The sequence below is a fragment of the Cajanus cajan genome, chromosome 5, assembly GCF_000230855.2.
Source record: "Cajanus cajan strain Asha chromosome 5, NIPB_CcT2T_4, whole genome shotgun sequence".
In the NCBI taxonomy this organism is placed as follows: Eukaryota; Viridiplantae; Streptophyta; class Magnoliopsida; order Fabales; family Fabaceae; genus Cajanus; species Cajanus cajan.
Genome location: NC_138521.1, coordinates 19,871,402 through 19,892,641, shown reverse-complemented (window position 1 = coordinate 19,892,641; position 21,240 = coordinate 19,871,402). Strand labels below are relative to the sequence as shown.

At 40.7% G+C, this 21,240-nt stretch overlaps 3 protein-coding genes across 3 annotated transcripts in view; all 3 read right to left on the bottom strand.

Annotated features, from left to right (window-relative positions):
- Window positions 1-939: 939 nt before the first annotated feature.
- On the bottom strand, window positions 940-1,929 carry LOC109796469 (uncharacterized). Its single transcript, XM_020356140.2, has one exon. It carries the CDS (start codon window positions 1,927-1,929, stop codon window positions 940-942), a length of 990 nt encoding a protein of 329 aa, XP_020211729.2.
- A 1,076-nt stretch (window positions 1,930-3,005) lies between these two features.
- LOC109794616 (RING-H2 finger protein ATL1) lies at window positions 3,006-3,506 on the bottom strand. Its single transcript, XM_020354062.2, has one exon. It carries the CDS (start codon window positions 3,504-3,506, stop codon window positions 3,006-3,008), a length of 501 nt encoding a protein of 166 aa, XP_020209651.2.
- Window positions 3,507-4,319: 813 nt separating this feature from the next.
- LOC109796471 (uncharacterized) overlaps window positions 4,320-21,240 on the bottom strand; it is a 72,903-nt gene continuing 55,982 nt past the window's right edge. The window contains exons 3-6 of the mRNA XM_083074311.1: window positions 5,692-5,826; window positions 5,431-5,613; window positions 5,077-5,271; window positions 4,320-4,739 (exon numbers count right to left, since the gene is read on the bottom strand). Coding sequence (XP_082930437.1) covers window positions 4,320-4,739; window positions 5,077-5,271; window positions 5,431-5,613; window positions 5,692-5,826 — 933 coding nt within the window. The remainder of the gene's footprint in view (window positions 4,740-5,076; window positions 5,272-5,430; window positions 5,614-5,691; window positions 5,827-21,240) is intronic.

Genomic DNA, 21,240 nt, shown 5'->3' with positions numbered 1-21,240 from the left:
TCTTTTGAGCAACCAGTCGGGCGTCTTGGCAAACAGCCAGTCGGTGGCACAAAAACTTGGGATTTATTCCCGACATGTCCGAAGCTGTCCATGCAAAGAGATCCCGGTTGTCCCGAACTACATGCTTAACTCGGTTTGAGTCGACCTCGCTCAGTTGGGATCCCATGCTTGTGACCTGTTCAGGTGCTCGGCCAAGCTGAAAAGGAATGAGGTCTTCAGCGGGCTCGATCCTCTCTTCTTCACCTAATCAGGGATCGAGGTCAATGTCCCCGATCGTCTCTTATCCGACCATATTTACGCCTTTCGTGGTCGACGGGGGGTCGGCAATGGGTCGCATCTTCAAGTTAGAGAGGTAACACTCCCTTGCCGTCTTCTGATCGGCATGAACAGTAATTACCTGCCCGTCCCTTGATGGAAACTTCATGCATAAGTGAGGGGTCGAAACAATGGCCCCCAATGCATTGATTGAAGGTCGGCCTAGGATGATGTTGTAGGACGTGTTCGCGTGCACCACAATATAACGGATTTTGATCTCTCGGGAAGACTTTTGATCGAAGCCGAACCGGGTGTATAGGTCAATGCATCCTCTCGTCATCACTCTTTCGCCCGAGAAGCCTACCAATGGTTCGTGGTATGGTTCTAGGCTCTCCTCCAAGATTCCGAGTTGCACAAAAGTATTCTAGTACAAGATGTCGGCTGAGCTCCCTTGGTCAACCAAGGTTTTCTTCACGATGAAATTGTGCATTTCGACCGAAATCACCATGGGATCGTCTTGAACGGGATCGACGCCCCGAAAGTCTTGATCGGAGAAGGTTATTGGCGGCATCCTCGGCATTCTCGGCTGGTTTACACTATTTACTGATCGCACTGCCCGGAGGTGCCTTTTTCTTGCCGAAGAGGTGGAACCTCCCCCGGCAAAGCCTCCGACTATTCTGTTGATTATTTTCCTTGGTCGTTCGTTATCCTCCCTATAATGCCGCGTATGATCCTGCCTCTCGGCGGATCGGGATCGGCGACATCGGTCTCTCGGCTGGTGGGTTTCATGAGAGTGGTCTCTTCGGACTGGTCGTGGAGGGTGATAAAGTTTTTTAGGTGACCTTGCTTGATGAGGTCTTCAAGTTTGTCTTTCAATGCTGAGCATTCTTCAGTCGAGTGTCCTCTGTTTCGATGGAACCGACATGTCTTCGCTTTGTCAGCTCTCAGGGGAGTGTTCTCCCTTTTCGGCATCACGAGGATTTCTGAAGCGAGGGCCTGCTCCATCACCTTGGCCCTACTCGCATTTAGGGGAGTGTAGGCAGTGTAATGTGGTCCTCTTGGGGCGCGAGTATTAACTTGTTCAGCATGGGTCTTTTTCATCGGCTCTCGGCCAGATTCTTTTCGGCCGTAGCTCTCCTCGGCCCTGGCCTGGTTTCGGGTCTCCGCCAATTCCTCCATTTGCATGTACTTCTTGGCTCGTCGCCGGAGGTCGTTCATATCAACGGGTGCCTTCTTGCACAAACTGTTCACGAATGGCCCCTGCCTGAGGGTAGTGCTCAGCCGGTCCAATGCCACGGCAGGATTAAGATCGCCAATCTCCATTGCAATCTTGTTGAATCGGTCCTTGAAACCTCTCAGGCTTTCCTTCTTTTCCTGACGGACCCCCGCTAAGGCTAACGAGGTCGTCCTGTACGGCTTACTCGTTGCGAATTGTAGGGTGAACTGGGACGACAATTCGCTGAACGAGTCTATGGAGGCGCTCAGCAGTCTCGTGAACCAACTCAAAGCCCTTCCTTTTAGCGACGTGGGGAATATTCGACACAAAGCCGAGTCGTCTTGAGTGGAGAGGGTTGCTTGAGTCAAGAAAACGTTCAAGTGTTCCTCGGGGTCGGAAGACCCGTCGTACTTCTCGATCGGCATGCTCTTCCAATGGTCTAGCAGGGTTGCCTCCATTATTCTTCGAGAGAAAGGATGCCTTAGGGAGTGAGTGGTGGTGTCGGCCTTGTTAGCTATCAAAGAGGTGACCGGAGTTCGGGTTACATGGTCGGTTGGGGCATGATATGCCGACTCCTCTTGGAGAGTAGGAGTTGATGGCACGTATGTCTGGTTAAGGCTTCGAAGCTTAGCGTTCTAGCGGCATAGTTTGGCCAACTCCCTGGCGTCGGCCTCTCTTTGTCTTCGGATAACGGCCATTTCCTCGCGTAATGCGCGCAAATCATCGGGCATGGTCGGCATGCGGGTCCGGTTGGGTTTGAGGCCGAATTTCTTGTATCACAGGTTTCGATTGGGTTTGGGGCATTCCATACGGGCATCGTTCTTGACCAGTCATGATGAGACTATTCTCGGGGTTAGGAATCGGTTGAGTCGACGTCGATTGTCCTTTGAGCGTTACTACCATATCTCGGTCTCAGTCGTAGAGTTAAAAAGGGGTTGAAACGTCTCTTCGGCCCCACGGTGGGTGCCAAATGTTCTTGTGTTAGGATACACACTTCAATTATCCTTATTGTCGCGGGTCGGGTCTAGGTCTGGGTCTTCTCGATCCTATCCGAATAGTCCGAAGCGGGGGGATGTGCCTGCAAAGACACTCCAACGCTCAAGTAAGTGCTAGGCGTAATAAATGCGATAGTTGAAAGTTGGTTACATACCTCGTTGGGGCTCTATTTATAGGTGTTCTTATTGGGCCGTGATTAAGGATTGAGCCCCGAAAAATTAGGGGGCTATCCGATGCATTATGTTAATTAAGCTCTTCGTAATCATCCTGGCGGAGGCCCTGAGCTTGGCCGACCACATCGACGCGTCTTATTCACTTTATGAGTGGTCGACGGACTCGGATATTCGGCCTAAGCATTCACGGGTTCGGATGTTCAGCCTGGACGTCGGCCACCATACGGTATACAAATAACTTGCTTGACTTCTTTATCTTTGTATCCCTTTTCAGGCACTCTCTTTGATGAAACTTAATAAAAATTACAATTTTGTAATTTTGAATAAAATTCCACCAACATGCAAGTAAGTGACATGAACATATTTCAGCGTGGCGCAAGAACTATAGCTATTTGCATCTCCATGGCGTGAGTGTGAGGCTCATTCAAGTCACCGGAAGCGAACTCCGGCGAGCGGTGGATCAGCGCGGACGGAGGCGTGGCACTACTCCGGCAAACGGGACAGTTGGAATGTGAGTAGAGCCACATATCTATGCACGCCACGTGGAAAGCGTGCATGCACTCCGGCAGCGTCCTCAACTCTTCACCCTCTTCGAAGTCTCCCAGGCACACGGCACACGTGCCATCTTCCTCCACGTCACCACCGTTATTCTTCTTCTCGTACTTGTGGGCTGGGATCAGGTGCGGCACCACCGTGTTCCCTCCCGTGCTCCGCCCTTGTTGTTGTCGTTGTTGTTGTGCATTTTGGTTGGTGACGTGGCGCTGGGTGCGACAGAGGATAATGAGATGGTAAATTGTGATAACGAAACTTGCTGAACCCATCGCAATTAGTAAGGCACCAGTTTTGCCACCACCCAACGGATCCATAATACTTTGCTACCAAATGCCTTCATTAATATTGCTATATTAAAGTCTAGGAGGAAAATGGGTATCCACCAAGGAATGCCTTAGGTTATGTACAATCATTTTGTTCTTTTGTATGCTAACGGTGAATGCGAGGAATTCTTATTGTTTAATGTCTCTTTGTCTTTAGGTTCTCACCTACATGTTTTGTATTAACTCTAATGATTATCGTCGTTCATTTTTTATTCGTTTAATTTTTTTTAACCATATTATCATCATTAATTACGTGCATGTACGTGTATAGTTAATTATTTGTATGTGGATAAAAACAAATAAACATGTTTATTATAACTATTGATGCCGCAAAACGATTAAAACTTATTTTCGGTGTCTACCTTGAGCATATACGCAGTGAAAACTTGTTCCTTTTGTCTATGATACTCTTAACATACATGACGAAAACTTATTTTTATTGTATATCTTGAACACGAGTAATGGAAATAAATTTTTATTGTGTTGGTTGAGAGGTGTAATAGGAATCCATGCAGTTGGTTGAGCTTGTAATATGAATAAACCTGATGTACTTGTACATAAATCACTTTTTTCAGGTGAATCTTACAGAAAACCTGTTGCTTTCAACCATATGGGGGGCAGAATCAATACTGATGTCATGCAACCCCGTCATTGTTGTGCCTTGAACGACAACCTCTAACCTTGTAATCTAGAAAATGGGCTTCCACAAGTGTTAAACAACTTAAGTAAACTTTTCAAGATTCTGTTCAATCAAATCATTAGCCACGGATCCTTGATTAATATCCCCCAGCTCAGTAACTCTACTCAAGTAAGCTTTGAATTAAACCACCCAGAAAATTTAACCACTGACAACATGTTCTGATACATTTGGTGTATCAATCCATGGCCAGGTTTCTGGATAGAGGTAAGCAGCCAATGGTAATCTGACAATGTTGAATTAGATAATGGCTCTAGAAACTCGCACCTGTCTAAGATATCTGGTGGAGGTGCTCCGTTGACTAAGTTGCCATTTAACCTTGGCCTACCCTTGTTTAACTCCACGGGGACATTGGTTGAATGACCTTGAAGATGGGAGGGAGAGGCACCCGGAATCACCTCCTGCTTAAAGGGGAGTGCTCTTGCAGTTTGCAGACAAAACTCTATCCACTGATGGATTAATGGTGATGGTCCCCTGATGCGTCCACCAATCTTATTTGTTTGAATCCTAGAGGCAGCAGGTATTGTCTGGGAAAACAAAAACAAAGGTTGAGAAGGGAGGGCAGACAAATGTCAATGCCTAGTGTCTAAGGAAATAAAATTATTGACTAATTTTTTATAACTATGTTATTGGAGTGAAATATCCACCGACAAAATATATTTACTTTGTTGATGATTAATCTTTACTGAAAAACATGAGGCACCACCTTTAATTATTGACTAATTAAATAGGTACATCTGAATCTCATTTGAATAGTTTATAGAAAATTTCCCATTGAGAGGATTTCACTACCAGTTTCCAGATACCGTATTAAATCATTCTACATAATAATTCCTTAAAACCATTAATCTAACAGATAAGAACCTGAAAAGGAAAAGATAACAGTGAGATTAATACCCAAAGATCTGCCCATAAACTTGCTCCTGACTTTGGAACTACGACGGCAACATTAGATAGGCGTTTAGCAGCAGGAATAATATCACTACTCCATCCAACAGCTACCCACACATCTCCAACTCCAAAAGCCTTTAAATAGTTTGAACTATCAAAGAGTCGGACCTTCAAATACATAAAATGATTAGCAACTTAGATTATTGTTTAGTAAAACATAAATGAAAAAAATTCTATCAGGTATTGATTTTTATAGTTCTCCACCTCTATTCGGATAAAAATTAAAAAAACAACAGCAACAGTTGAGCGATCATCCAGCAACAATACCTGTTTGGCTAGCAAAGCCAGATTATGTTTAACAGCATCTCTCCCACCATTAACTTCTGCGTTGATATCATTTGTATTGTAGGAAGCCCCCATGTACTTCAAAACTGCACCAACAACTTCCCTAGGAGAATCAACCATTGAAATTCTCCCTGCAAGATCAGGCCTCCACAGATCTGCCCAGTCCTGCAATTTCAGTTGACAACTTGACATACTCTCACAATTACTCCAAGAGTTTTCTAGTATCTATTAAAAACAACTTACCTCTATAGGAGCCAACTTATGCTTTTGAAATTTATTTGTCTTGTAAGCTATTACCATGCAGCCCCATCGATATGGAGCAGCCCATATATCACCTTTAGGATCTATTTCCCCCTCACAGTTCCTGCGTAAGTATACCTGGAACTTTGTTAGGTAACGTCACATATACTATCAAGAGACAATCCAAAAGGATAATAACTAACTCAGCATTGTATATGCTATAATTAACATATGTAAAACAAATCAAGGAGATATATATACCAGGTTCTTACTATGATGAATATCAATAGGCGTTCCAAAGGAACAATAACTAACTAAACAATGTATATGCTAGAATTAACCTCAGGCATATGCAACAAGAATCAAGGTGATATTATACACTACAAGAAAAATGATGAATTGTGACTGACAAATTATGACGGTTATCTTGAATCTGTCGTCGCTTTGATATTGTGACCCTTCATACGACGGTTTCTTCCAACCGTCGCAAAATTTTTCAACATTGCGGTAGTTTCTTCCAAAACTGTTGCAAAATTTTTCAACATTGCGATGGTTTCTCTCAAAATCGTCGCAAAATTTTCAAACAGTGTGACAGTTTCTCCCAACCGTCGTAAAATTTTCCAACATTGTGATGGTTCCTCCCAACCGTAGCAATTTACAGGACAAAAATAAAAATAAAAATTCATACAAAGTCATGCACACTCTAAAATTATATAATTTTACTTTCAATAAAAAATAGAAAAATAAAATCATAATGACATGTAATTACATTTGAAAATGTTAAAAAGGAAAAAATACTTTAATATACTATATTAATTTTATTTCTCTATCTTTTAAATTATTTTAGAAGAAAAAAGTTTTATGTTAATCTTAGGAAACTAAAAATTAAAAAAAATATATATGTTACATTTTTTTTACGTTTTAGTGAGATTAATAATATATCTTAATTATGGATTAAATCGAGAATATTAAAAAAATAATAAATAATTTATGAAATTTATTATTTTAATAATTAATTAAATATGAGATATTTGATAAATTAATTATCTTTTCACAAATAATAACTTAAAAATCACTTCTAGGTTTGAATATAATACATACACACACACATACACACACACACATATATATAACCCCTATTTAATTAGAATTTAAAAGTTATTTTTAGTACAAACTAAGTATTATTTTGTTCAAAAATTACTGTAAAATTTGATAAAGTTTAGGGTTAAAAATACATTTAATAGTAGATTAGACCAAAAGTAATATTTTTCTTTTGGAAGTATTATATTATCTTAATAAACTTATATTTTATTAACAATTTTATATATATTTTGTTTAATATGAGATACACAAATATCATCAAAAAATTTATATATATATATATATATATAGAGAGAGAGAGAGAGAGAGAGAGGAGGAATCAAATGACTCACAAAGTAACTCTTAATAAAGTTACTTCACTCAATAACTCATGGTATAAGTTAAATTTTATCAATCTAATTATTAAATTAAAAGTTATTAAATTTTACTAATAATTAATATAGAAAAAATTGATTAGAAAATAAAATAAGGATAAATACATTTTTTGAATTTTATATCTTAGATTTAAGATGAATAAATAAATTAAGTTAATTAATAATTTATTTAAAATGTTAAAATTTAATTTATAAAAATAATATTTTAAAAGAGAAAGGTTATATAACATCAGTGTAACTTTTACTAAGTATTACACCGCTCAATAACTTTATATTAAATGTGAATTTTATAAATTCAACCGTTAGATTGAAAATTTTTTACTCTTAGATCATATATATATACAAAATTTTATATTAATTCAAGATGATTTGATACTTCATTCTTGTAAAAAAAAATTGACGTAATATATACATTTCAAAATATACTAAAATATGAACATTTTGATTACTTTCAAGTTGTTCAATTTTAACAAAATTTGATATAAATATATAAAATGATATGAACTTTCAATCCAACGGTTTGATTTACAAAATTCACATTTAATATAAGATTATTAAGCTGTGTAATACTTAGTAAAAGTTACACCGGTGTTATTATAACCTTTCTCATTTTAAAATATATAAATTATTATTTAAACTTTTAAATTTATAATAAATAATTTAAATTATATCATAATATTAATTTTAAATAGAAATAAGTAAATTGTTAATTATAAAAATAAGTATATATATAAATAAAGATTAATTAAATATAATATAATTATTATTAGTAATATAATTATTATATATTTATAACGGTTCGAACACACCGGAATGAGAGGGATCCAAAGATAGTATAAGTATGAGATTGTATAGTTGAGAATGACTTAAATGAATTAATTTGTACTACTTATACGTACAACATGTATTTGCTTTTCTGTAGCTTATCTCATCAGAACTCCACAGTTAAGTGTGTTTGACTTGGAGTAATACAGGGATGGGTGACCTTCTAGAAAGTTTCCCAGAAACTATGTAAGTAAGGACAAAACATACTAAAAAGTGAAGTATTGTGAAATAGAATCCTTGAGAAGAATAGCAACCGAATTTGAGACGTCTAAAAAATTTAATAAAATAAAAAATAAATATTTAACGAGTGATTTAGAGGCAGTTAGTGCGACGAGTGTTGTAAGGGTCGCAATTCCAATTTTGCGACGGTTTGTGCAACGATTCCAGTAACCATCACAAAATTCACTCTTGACGGACATTTCTGCGACGGTTGGTGAACCGTCGCAATGATGTCTTTGCGGTAGTTCTAACGATCGCAATGTAGGCCATATAACTGTCGCAAAATTGTCATTTTCTTGTAGTGATACTAGGCTCTTGCTATGAATATTCCAAAAGGATAATAACTAAACATTGGATATGCTTTAATTTACCTCAGGCATATGCAACATTAATTGAGGAGGTATACATATTAGATTCTCACTTGATGCTTTGTTATAATCTTCATTAGCAAAGTTAATTTATTTTTCTAATATGTTTTGTAGTAAAATTATGTTTTTGTAATAAAAAGAAGGTATAGTGATGTTACTGCACCATTCAAGCAAAGCTTGTTATGATTAATATTAAGGTTGCTATCAAGAAATTTATTGGTCAATGTGTTAGGATACTGGGTTTTGGCCTAAGCCTAACAGCTGACCTCAACACCAAATGAGAGTTACAATTACTGATGTGGCTATTTGGTTAAGGGAGGTGTACTATCTGTACCGCTATCCCGAGCTCGAGCTCGGCATCTCAGCGCAGAGTGACCTCGAACACGCGCTAGGCGACGTCAGCCCGACATCCAAATAGGTCATAACTAATCTCAGGCCCAAGACCCAATGAAACCCTAATCCACACTAAGGTACGTGCATTACTTATACGAGACTCATACACCCACAAACACTAACTTTAGCATCGGAGTCTCTTTTGCAGGTACCACCCCCGCCTTGAAACAACAAGCGTACCTAGTGAAGGAGGCTCGTCGATCTTACCCAGCAGATCGTCCCCTACGACCAATCTCCGGTAAGAACATTTGGCGCCTACCGTGGGGCCGATCAAGACAACTCTTATCGGCCACGCATATGGTTTTCACCCGAAGCCATAGTAGACGAGCAACAAATAACGTAGATTGCACAACAAGCATGGACAACGAAACAGCATTGAGAAGACTGATCGAACAGGTCGAGCAGATGCGGCAACAACACACCGCCGATCTGCAAAACATCCGTGCCAAGCACGAAACTGACCTAGCGGTGCTGCATACCGCGAATGAGGCTGACCTAGCGGTACTGCGTGCCGAGAATGAGCGTATTTGCGCCCAGCTTCCTCGGCGCCCTTCTGATCAGCCCCCTCAACCGAGTAGTCAACATGAAGAGGAGGGGCACTCGGTCTCTCAACCCCCAACCGCGCCTAGGGCACTGACTCCCCGACCTGCCACACATCGGTCTCACGCACCAACAAACAGGTCGGCCCATGAAGTCAACAATGCTCCTGCCCAGGTCACTGGAAATCGGGCGAGCTTTCATCTCCATCCTTTTGTGGACTGCATCATGGAAACGCCTCTCCTTTTCGGTTGGAAGCCTCTCCACATCGACCGCTACGATGGCACGACGGATCCGGATGACACATCGACCTGTACACTACGCAGGTAATCCTTTACACTAATGATGATGCTATTTTGTGTAGGGTTTTTTCGACCTCACTCAAGGGGGCCGCACTCAATTGGTACACCCAATTACCAGCTGAGTCGATTGACAAATTCAATACTCTGGTAAAACAATTCACGGCTCAATATGCCACGAGTCGGCCTCACCATGTCACGTCAGCCGCCTTGGCCAGTCTTAGACAAGGTGATGATGAGTCGCTAAGGACATTCATGGAGCGCTTCGCCAGCATCTCGGTCAAGATTCAGAATATGAATCCCGAAGTCGCCCTACACGCCATGCTCATCGCGCTCAAGCATGGACCTTTCATAGACAGCCTGTGTCGTGAAGCTCCTCGTGACATGGACGAGCTCCATGCCCGAGCTGCCAGGTACATCCAGATGGAAGAGCACTCAACTTTTCATGACCAGGTTCACGACAAGTCACAGACAAAGCCAGACCATGGTCACAAGGACAAGACGAAGGTCAACAATGACAACCAATTCAAGAAGTCTGCTAGGGCAAACAAAGGGGGGAGATACGACTTCTACACCCCCCTGAGTGCGCCCCAAGTGCACATCCTGGAGGAAGCCAGCAACAGTAACCTGCTCACTTTGCCACCACCCAGGCACAGTCCCAATTACACGGACAAAGCACTGTCGGTACCACAGAAACCACGGTCACACCATCGAGGAATGTCGTACACTCCGAGATCGTATAGAGGAGCTCGTCCAAGCAGGACACCTCAGGCAATACGTGCAACGACAGCAAGGTCACCGTGGAGGCTACAACGAACGAGGACGAGGGCGAGGTCGCGGCGCAGGCGCCACACAGAACAACCCTCTAGATCCCAGCAAAACACTGGTGGCGCAATGCAGGCCGAGGTAAGCTAGGAAACAGGGTCGGCCCCCTTGCGGGGCGTTATCAACACAATTACAGGTGGTTTCGCAGGGGTAGGCTCTAGCAACTCGGTGCGAAAGCGACATTTGTGCAGCATCAACAATGTCCACTCCACCACCTCGACCTCACACCAAAGCACACCATCGATAACTTTTACCACGATGACTACACCGACATCTACCCCAACCAGGATGATCCAATGGTCATTGTCGTGGAGGTCGCTAATTGGGAGGTGCACAAGACGTTGATTGACCAAGGGAGCTCGGTTGACGTCCTATACTGGCCGACGTTCTTCAGGTTAGACATCCCTCACTCTCTTATCCAACCTCACACAAAACCTCTAGTTAGTTTTGCAGGAGAGCATGTTCACACTCAAGGGTACGTGGACTTGCTGACAACCTTTGGAACCTCTCCTGACTCAAGGTGGATCATGGTCCGATACCTCCTCGTGGAAGCCAACTCGTCTTACAATATCATCATTGGAAGACCAACGTTGAACCAAATCGGAGCAGTCGTGACTACCCCGCACCTCACCATGAAATTCCCAGGGAGTGATGGCAAGTTTATTTCCGTCAGAGCAAACCAGAAAACAACTCGACAGTGTTACGCCGAGAGTTTGAAGGTCTCATCATCCGTGGAGCGCCGTAAAAGTGATCCTCCCACTATGGCTCATATCGCCCACGAGGACATCTCCAACTTAGATCCGAGGTCGGACTCCCACGAAGAACGGCCGACTCCCATCGATGAGCTTGACGACATCCAGATCGGCAACCTCCCTAGACAGTGTACCAAAATAAGCAGACAGCTAAACCCGGAGTTACGACGACAACTCAAAGCCGAAATCTCCAAGAACGTCGACCTCTTTGCATGGTCTAGCACCGACATGCCAGGTATAGATGCTAACTTCATCTATCACAGGCTGGCAATTCACAAGGAGGCGAAACCAGTAACCCAGAGGAAGAGGAAGGTCGGTGGTGAGAGGCGAGAGGCCATCATAACCGAGACGCAAAAGCTGCTGAACGCGGGTTTCATCCGCGAGGTCAGATACACCACGTGGCTGGCAAACGTGGTCCTAGTAAAGAAGATCTCGGGGAAGTGGCGCATGTGCGTCGACTATACCGACTTGAACAAAGCATGCCCCAAGGACTCATACCCTTTGCCGAGCATTGACAGGCTAGTTGATGGAGCATCCGGGCACGCCCTCCTCAGCTTCCTTGATGCTTACTCCGGGTACAACCAGATCATGATGTACCCACCAGACGAGGTGCATACGTCATTCATCACCGACCACACTAACTTTTGATACCAGGTGATGCCATTCGGTCTCAAGAACGTAGGGGCCACTTACTAGAGGCTGATGGACAAAGTTTTCCACCAACAGATCAGGCGGAATATGGAGGTTTACGTCGACGACATGGTGGTCAAAACTACCTCGGCCGAAGGCCATGCTGCTGACCTGGCCGAGGTGTTCAGCCAGATCAGGAAGCACAACATGCGCCTCAACCTAGAAAAGTGCATCTTTGGCGTCCAGGGAGGTAAATTCCTTGGTTTTATGATTACTAGCAGGGGGATAGAGGCCAACCTGGAGAAGTGCAAAGCCATAATCCAGATGCAGAGCCCTCAAACTGTGAAAGACGTCCAGCGCCTGGCAGGAAGGTTGGTCTCCCATTCCCGTTTTATCCCCAGGTTGGCGGAGAAGGCAAGGCCCATCTTCACCCTGCTGCGAAATCCAAAAAATTTCGAGTGGACGGACCAGTGCGAGGAGGCTTTCAAGAGCTTCAAAACCTTCCTCACAACTCCACCAATCCTATAGAGACCGGATCACAAAGCCAACCTCCTCCTCTATTTGGCCGTGGTAGAAGGTGCAATCAGCGTAGTGATAGTACAAGAGCACTAGAAAGTGCAGACGCCGATCTACTTTATCAACCGAGTGCTCCAAGACACGGAGAAACGGTACCAGATGATTGAGAAGCTGGAACTGGCACTTGTCACCGCGGCTCGGTGTCTCCGACCTTACTTTGAAAGCCACCAGGTGGTCGTTAAAACCGACGACCCAATCAGACAAATCTTGCGCAAGTTAGAGCTTGCCGGACGGATGATATCGTGGTCGATTGAGTTGTCCGAGTTCGGCATCAAATATGAAAGTCGCGGCCCCCTCAAAGCACAATGCCTGGCAGACTTCGTGGCCGAACTGACTTCAACCTCGGCTGACGAACCACAGGTATGGATCCTACATGTTGATGGGTCCTCCAATTCTAAGGGTGGTGGTGCAGGTATTATTTTGGAAGGTCCGAATCAAGTCACCTTGGAGCAATCTCTCAAGTTTAGCTTCAAAGTGACAAACAACCAAGCGAAGTACGAAGCACTTCTCGCAGGGCTAAGGTTAGCCCATGATCTCGGAGCATGGAGAGTGAGTTGCAACAACGACTCAAAACTCATGGTAGAGCAGCTCAGCGGGACATACCAAACCAAGGATGTTCTTTTGCAACGGTATTTCCACGTGGCATCACAACAGATCTCGTCCTTCGACGAGTTCACTATACATCATGCACCGCGAGAGCAAAATACCAGAGCCAACCTCCTATCAAAGCTCGTGATAGACCATGGGCCAAGGGCCTAGTCACTAGAGCTATGGCTAGAAGAATTCAAGAAGAGTTGGACCTCTTGAAGACTAGTGGGCTTTTCAAGCCCAAGGTATTTTTCACTTGGACCACTCAATCATAAAGAGAACGCCTAGTTCTACTTGTGTATATTGTATAGTTTATAGATAGTCTCTTGTATAGGTTATTTTTGCCTTTGTATTTGTGAGGCACTTTACTTGCTTTTTCTAGTGTTTGTATATTGATTTTTGGGTAGGCTACTTGGAGAGTTTAACTCCATTTAACCTCCCTAGTTGATACATTCATTTTGTATTTTTTCATTAGGGAAATGGGGGTGACATTTAGCAAAGCTAGGGAGTGTGTTTAGAAATTGGGTCTGAGTTGGGCCTAGGCAAAATTTTGCATATTGGACTCATTTTACTCCTAATTTTTCATAGATTTGATTTAGCTAGGTCTCATCATCATTTGATGAACCTAACTAAACCAAATCAACAATTTTTGAAATAATTCAAAGGAGGAAATGAAGCCATGGCCGCCTAGCTCACTTACCTCTCCTTGGCCAAAATTTCTAAGCTACACCTCTTGGTTTTTGAAGCTTCTCCTCCAAGTTTCTAAACCTTGGTAGGTTTGGCTGACCTTACCATGGTTCTTAAGTGAACCATGGTCAAGGTTAGCTTCTCCTACAAGTTTTAGAAACCATGGATGATTAGCTACACCTTACCATGGTTCCTAGTGAACCATGGTTAAGGTTAGCTTCTCCTAGAAGCTACCTCTCCCTATATATTTGTAAATCCCTCTCTTGTAATCACTTTTGGACATTTATGAGAATAAGAATTCAGAATTCTCTCTCATTTTTCAAGAGTCAATTTTGTTAGAACCTTTCTCCTAGTTCTCTCTCAAAGTTCCTTCTCCTAGAAGCTTGGTTTCTCAAGCTTCTTCACTTCTTCAAGAGGTGGACGAACCTCCCTAAGTGCTTCTTCTCCATTGGAGTTTGCTTCAAGGAGTTTCAAGTGTTGATTTGAAGATTTACCTCAAGAGTATTCACGGTCCTTGCATGGAGTACTTGAAGAACATCAATCTTCTCCAAGTGACTTCCATCATTTTTGGTATCTAGAGCCTAGTGCTTTTGAGGTTTTGTGTTCTAACTTTTCTAAGTGAATCCCTATTGTATCTTCCTTATCCTATGTCTAAATATGTGTTTTCTGCATGGATCTAAATTTTCTAAAAAAATTTTATAGATCCTATATGTCACATAAGAAGTAAATTGATTCATGTTCTTGCTTGTTCCTAATCCGTGAATCAATTGTTTTGTGCTTTAGGTACTCTTGTTCTTGTGCGATTTTGTGTTTTGATTGAGTCTCTCCATTCTATAACACGTGTCCGTGATTGGACAACATTCATTAAGCATTAGATTTGTTTTTGAATCAATTGTTTTGTCCTAGAAGTCATGTGTAGTCCTTTTACATGTTGAAACTTCCTAGACTAGCTTGTTTGACCTAATTTTCTTTGTGTGTTTGTGTCCGAAATTCTTTGTGTCTTTTGCTTATTAAATCTGAACCTTACTACATGTGCTTTTTCTTTACATGTTTGAGTTCTTAATTTGCTATTAGTCCTAGCAAATTTCCTAGAGTTAGGTTTCCTTTATGTCTTGTTAAAAAGTTTTGTCAAGAAAATGCTTCAAACACTCTCCTATTAGGTTCTCTTCAATTCTTTGGTGTGGCTGAAACTTTTATAATTTTTGTACTCATTAAAACAGAGGCAAAACAGAGGTGTATGTGTTCTAAATGCATGAGAAAAACAAAAGAATGAGTGCTTAAAAATTTGACCTAAAAACACTATAAATTTGTGAAGCACTAATAGAAACATGCTTGTGAACACCTCTTGTTTTGTGTGAAATTTTTGCTGCAGTTTTTCTAGCCTAAGGTCGAGACCTATAAGTGTTCAAAAGGCATTTAAACTCCTGATTAATCAAAGAAAAAGAAGTGAAAAATATTTTGCAAAAAGAAAAGAAAGAAAATAGCAAAAGAAAAAGCCAAAAAAGAGTGAAAAAAATTTATATCTCTAGCTCTCGGTTTTGGTGTGTTCTTGCCTATAATATTTTTAGTCCAGCCACATAATTTGTGTCTTATTTTTGTTTCTAATCTTAGCTTTTATTTTGTAATCCATTCTAGTACCTTTGATAGGATATATTTTGTGTGCTAGCTTTCTAAATTTGCCTTAATTGTTGCTTGTCATTTTTGTGGAATTCCTTCTAGTTGTCTCATCTTACTCTACCATTTGGTGGAGCCATTATAAATTGTTCCTTTTCAGTTTTTGTATTAATATTCCAGCATCTTAAGGTGTGTTGAGTGCCTCTTGGAAGGTGTTGAAGGCCAAGCTCAAGGATAGCCAATATTGAAGGATTTTTGGTGGTGACCTAGGAGCTTGTTTCTCATTGGATTGGATGCTTGGAAATTCAAACACCTAGGAGTAACCATCATCAAGGTTGCTTCTAAAAGAGGAGTGAAACACATTGTGAGGCTGCAATCTTGGTGGCTGAATTGGAGAAAGAAGGAGCAAGATTTTTGAAAATTTTGTGAAAATTTAGAGACTAATTTTAGTGACGGAAATTTTTGTTTCTAAAACCTATTTTCCTTACAAAATTCGTCTCTAAAATTTGTCTCTAATTAGTGGCTAATTTGTTTTCTTTGAAATTAAGTGCAGCCACTAATTTCATTTGATTGTGAATTTACATTTCATTTGGAGTGTGAATTTGCATTTCATTTGAAGAAAATTTGCATTTCATTTTTTTTCTTGTAATTTTTTAATTTCCAATTTTTGTACAAGACCTTTATTAAGGAGTGTCTTGGAGTGCCTTTGGTGTATCTCCATATCTCCTTAAGTGTTCTCATAGTAATTTCGTTTAGTACTTATGAGAGGGTCCTTGAAGGTCTTTGGTGCCTTTCAAGCTCTCACCCAGGTTTAATTGCTTTTCACGTCTAGTTTATGTTTTCTTGTCTTTAAGTTTTCAAGCAATTTATGTTTTAAGCAATTTATGTTTTCAGCAATTTAAGTTTTCAAGAAATTTATGTTTTCTTTCCATTTATGTTTTCAAGCATAATATAATTGTACACTTTAGGCACTTGCTTGTTATTTTCTTTGAAAAAAGATCTTTGTGAAATTGCTTTGTGCAAGGCAAACGTACAAGGGGGTTTAGAGATTTTTACTTGAAGAGACTTGGTTATTAAGTGGCTCTTTAGTAGCTCACCTCCCTCCAAAGTTCAATTTGTACTCTTAGACCTCCAAGTGCCAATTCTAAGCACTTCAAAAATCTTATTTTCTTAAAAACTATTTTTGTGTGAAAAAAATATTTTTGTGTTAAAATGTCTCAAAATTCCTTCGATAGTGAAAGTGATGGCTCTCCAAAAAGTCTTTCATATATTACTAAAGAGCTCAAATCACTTAAACTATGGAAAAAGCAAGAGTCTCTTCAAAGAGAAAGAGAAAAAATTGAAAGAGAAGGAGAACTTACTTACCTTGAGGAAGAGTTGAGAATTTTAAAACAAGAAGAAGAAAAATTGAAAGAAGATATGAGAAAACATAGGAAAAAGAGTAGGAGCTCACAATTCCACTATACATCCCCTAGTGAAAGCGTGAATCAAGGGGATCACTACCAACCTCCACCTAGAAGGTCCACAAGACCTAGGGAAGTCAAAGTTGACCTCCCACAATTCTTTGGCAAAGATGATGTGGAGATATACTTAGATTGGGAGATGAAAGTTGAGCAACTCTTTGCTTGCCACAGGGTAATTGAAGAGAGAAAAGTCCCTCTGGCTACCCTTAGCTTCTAAGGTCATGCCATGTATTGGTGGACAGATCTTGAGAGAGAGAGATGCCTCCACAATGATCCTTCAATTCAATATTGGAATGATCTTAAAAGTGCAATGAGAAGGAGGCACATTCCCACTTACTATGGTAGGGAGCTTATGAATAAGCTCCAAAGGCTCCAACAAAGGGATATGTCTGTAGAACAGTACAGGCAAAAAATGGAGCTTTTAATGATGAGGGCATGCATTAGGGAAGAAGAGGCTACAACTATAGCTAGATTCTTGAGTGGTCTTAATTTAGAAATAAGAGACCAAGTGGAGCTACTACCCTACGGGGACCTAAATGACTTGGTCCAACTTTGTGTAAGGGTAGAACAACAAAGAATGAGAAAATCTTATAAAAAAGATAGCTCCCACTCTTCATTTCTAAAGAAAGATTCCAAGAAGGAGGGAAAAACCTTTGAGAAAAAGAAAAATTTTGAACCCTCCAAGAGTTTAGCAACAGAAAAAGATAATGGAAAAGGGAAAGACACTTCACACACTAGTTCTAGAACTAGTGAAATAAAATGCTTTAAATGTTTAGGGAGAGGCGACATTGCCTCCCAATGCCCCACTAAGAAGGTCATGATCATGAGGGGGCATGACATTTATAGTAGCCAAGATGAGGCTACTACTTCCTCTAGAAATAGTGAGGAAGAAGCAAGTGAACAAGAGGAAGGTGTGGAGTCTACTTTTCCTTATGAGGGGGAGCTCTTAATGCTTAGGAGACTCCTTAATAACCAACCTAGTGATACTCTATCACAAAGGGAGAACATCTTTCACACTAGATGCAAAGTTTCAAACAATGCATGTTCTCTCATTGTTGATAGTGGCTCATGGTGCAACTGTTGTAGCACTAGGTTGGTTGAGAAGTTGAGTTTAACTACTAGTCCACATCCTAAACCTTATCAACTTCATTGGATTAATGAGGATGGTGACCTAGCAGTTGACTTACAAGTAAAGGTCAAGCTTTCCATTGGGAATTATGAAGATGAGGTGCTATGTGATGTAGTACCAATGGAAGCTTATCATATCTTATTAGGAAGGCCATGGAAATTTGATAAGAAAACCATGCACAATGGCCTTACTAACGAGATTACCTTTACTCATAAAGAAAAGAAATTTGTGCTTCTTCCTCTTTCTCCTCAACAGGTGGTTGAGGATCAAGCACAAATGAAACTCAAAAGAGACAATGAGAAAAGATTTTTAAAAAAGAGAGGAAAATAGTGAAAAATAAAATTCGTGAAACCTAAGGATAGAGAGGAATCTAGGGAGAAAGGAGTTCCCTCCCTAGAGGTTGTTGTTGAAGAGAATGTCATTTCTAAACAAACCCTCTTGATTCAACAACCCTCTTATATCCTTCTCTATAAAGGAACTCTCACTTGCGCTGCCACAATTAGTGGACATGAGACTTTACCTAAGGGGGTAAAAGCTATTTTAAAAGAGTTTGATGATCTATTTCCTCCCGAGGGTCCAAAAGGCCTTCCCCTTCAAGAGGAATAGAACATCAAATTGATTTGGTGCCTGGGGATAGCCTACCTAATAGGCCTGCCTATAGGACCAACCCCCAAGAAACAAAAGAAATAGAGTCTCAGGTCCAAGAGTTGTTGGAGAAGGGATGGGTTCGAAAGAGCTTAAGTCCTTGTGTTGTTCCAGTGTTGTTGGTTCCTAAGAAAGATGGCAAGTGGAGAATGTGTTGTGACAGTAGGGCCATCAACAACATCACTGTGAAGTATAGACATCCTATCCCTAGACTTGATGGCATGCTAGATGAACTTCATGGAGCCATCATATTCTCTAAGGTTGATCTTAAAAGTGGTTATAATCAAATAAGAATTAAAGAAGGTGATGAATGGAAAACCGCTTTCAAGACCAAGTTTGGATTGTATGAATGGTTGGTGATGCCTTTTGGACTCACCAATGCTCCTAGTACTTTTATGCGTCTCATGAATCATGTTCTAAGGGATTGTATAGGTAAATTTGTTGTAGTTTATTTTGATGATATTCTCATATATAGTAGGTGCCTAAGTGATCACATAGGACACTTAAGGCAAGTTTTCAATATTCTTAGGAAAAATCAACTTTTTGGTAATTTAGAGAAATGTACATTTTGTGTAGATAGTGTTGTATTCCTAGGTTTTATCATTAGCAAAAAAAGGGTTCATGTAGACCCCGAGAAAATCAAGGCCATCCAAGAATGGCCCACTCCTAAAAGTGTTGGAGATATTAGGAGCTTCCATGGTTTGGCAGGCTTCTATAGGAGGTTTGTTCTTAATTTTTCCACACTTGCCTCCCCATTAAATGAGTTAGTCAAGAAAAATGTGGAGTTTATATGGGGAGAAAAACAAGAAAAAACCTTTTTAACCTTAAAGGATAAGTTTACCCATGCACCACTTCTAGCTCTACCTGATTTTTCAAGAACTTTTGAGCTAGAATGTGATGCCTCTGGAGTTGGCATAGGGGAAGTTTTGTTACAGGGTGGGCACCCTATTGCTTACTTCAGTGAAAAACTTAAAGGTGCCTCTCTTAACTACCCTACCTATGACAAAGAGCTCTATGCTTTGGTTAGGGCCCTTCAAACTTGGGAACAATACCTTATTCCCAAGGAGTTTGTCATTCATAGTGACCATGAGTCACTTAAATATTTGAGGGGTTAAGGAAAACTCAATAAAAGGCATGCTAAGTGGGTAGAGTTTTTGGAACAATTCCCATATGTGATCAAGTACAAGAAAGGGAAAAATAATATTATGGCTGATGCCCTTTCTAGGAGACACACTTTGTTGAACTCCCTTGGATCTCAAATCTTGGGATTTGATCACATTAAGGAATTATATTCCAATGACTCAGAGTTTAGTGAAAATTATACCCAATGCTTGGTCAAGCCTCAAGGAGGTTTCTATATTTCTGAGGGGTATTTATATAAAGAGGGACGAATTTGTATACCCCAAGGATCTATTAGAAAACTCCTTGTAAAATAAAGTCATGAGGGTGGTCTCATGGGGCACTTTGGAGTTGAAAAGACTCTAAGCTTTCCAAAAGAAAAATTCTTTTGGCCCCATATGAGAAGGGATGTTGAGAGGTTTTGCTCTAGATGTATAGCTTGTTTACAAGCAAAGTCTAAAGTAATGCCTCATGGCTCCTATACACCCTTGCCTGTTGCTAACTCTCCATGGTTTGATATCAGTATGGTCTTTATTTTGGGCTTGCCCAAGACCTAGAGAGGCATGGATTCTATTTTTGTGGTAGTGGACAGATTTAGCAAAATGGCCCACTTTATACCCTGTCACAAAATAGATGATGCAAGCAACATAGCAAGACTTTTCTTCAAGGAAGTGGTTAAACTTCATGGTCTTCCCAAAACTATTGTTTTAGATAGGGATACTAAGTTCCTTAGCCATTTTTGGAAAACTCTATGGAGTAGGCTAGGAACTAAACTGCTTTTCTCTACTACTTGTTACCCACAAACTGATGGGAAAACAGAAGTAGTTAATAGATCCCTATCTACAATGTTAAGGCCAGTCCTTAAGGGTAACCATAAGTCTTGGGATGAGTACTTGCCACATATTGAATTTGCTTATAACAAGGTAGTCCATAAGACTACCAAAATCTCACCTTTTAAGGTTGTGTATGGTTTTAACCCTCTTACTCCTTTGGACCTAATACCCCTACCAGATTCTTCTCACTATTTTCATAAAGAAGGGGTATCTAGGGCTAAATTTGTTAAGAAATTACATGAGAAGGTTAAAACTCATATACAACAACAAAATGAGAGAACTACTTTGGAAAGAAGCAAAGGAAAGAAAAACCTCATTTTTGAGGAAGGAGATTGGGTTTGGCTTCATTTGAGAAAGGAAAGGTTTCCTTCTCAAAGAAAGTCTAAACTCAATCCAAGAGGAGATGGTCCCTTTCAGGTCCTCCAAAGAATCAATGATAATGCCTACATGTTAGATCTTCCCAGTGATTATGGAGTAAGCAACACTTTTAATGTGAGTGATATTATTCCCTTTGCAGGTTATGATGAGGAAGATGAACCTACAGATTTGAGGACAAATCCTTCTCAAGAGGGAGG

What these genes read in the sequence shown, in the direction of transcription:
- LOC109796469 (XM_020356140.2), bottom strand. Translation starts at nt 1,929, where the DNA reads ATGGAGGCAACCCTGCTAGACCATTGGAAGAGCATGCCGATCGAGAAG.
- LOC109794616 (XM_020354062.2), bottom strand. Translation starts at nt 3,506, where the DNA reads ATGGATCCGTTGGGTGGTGGCAAAACTGGTGCCTTACTAATTGCGATG.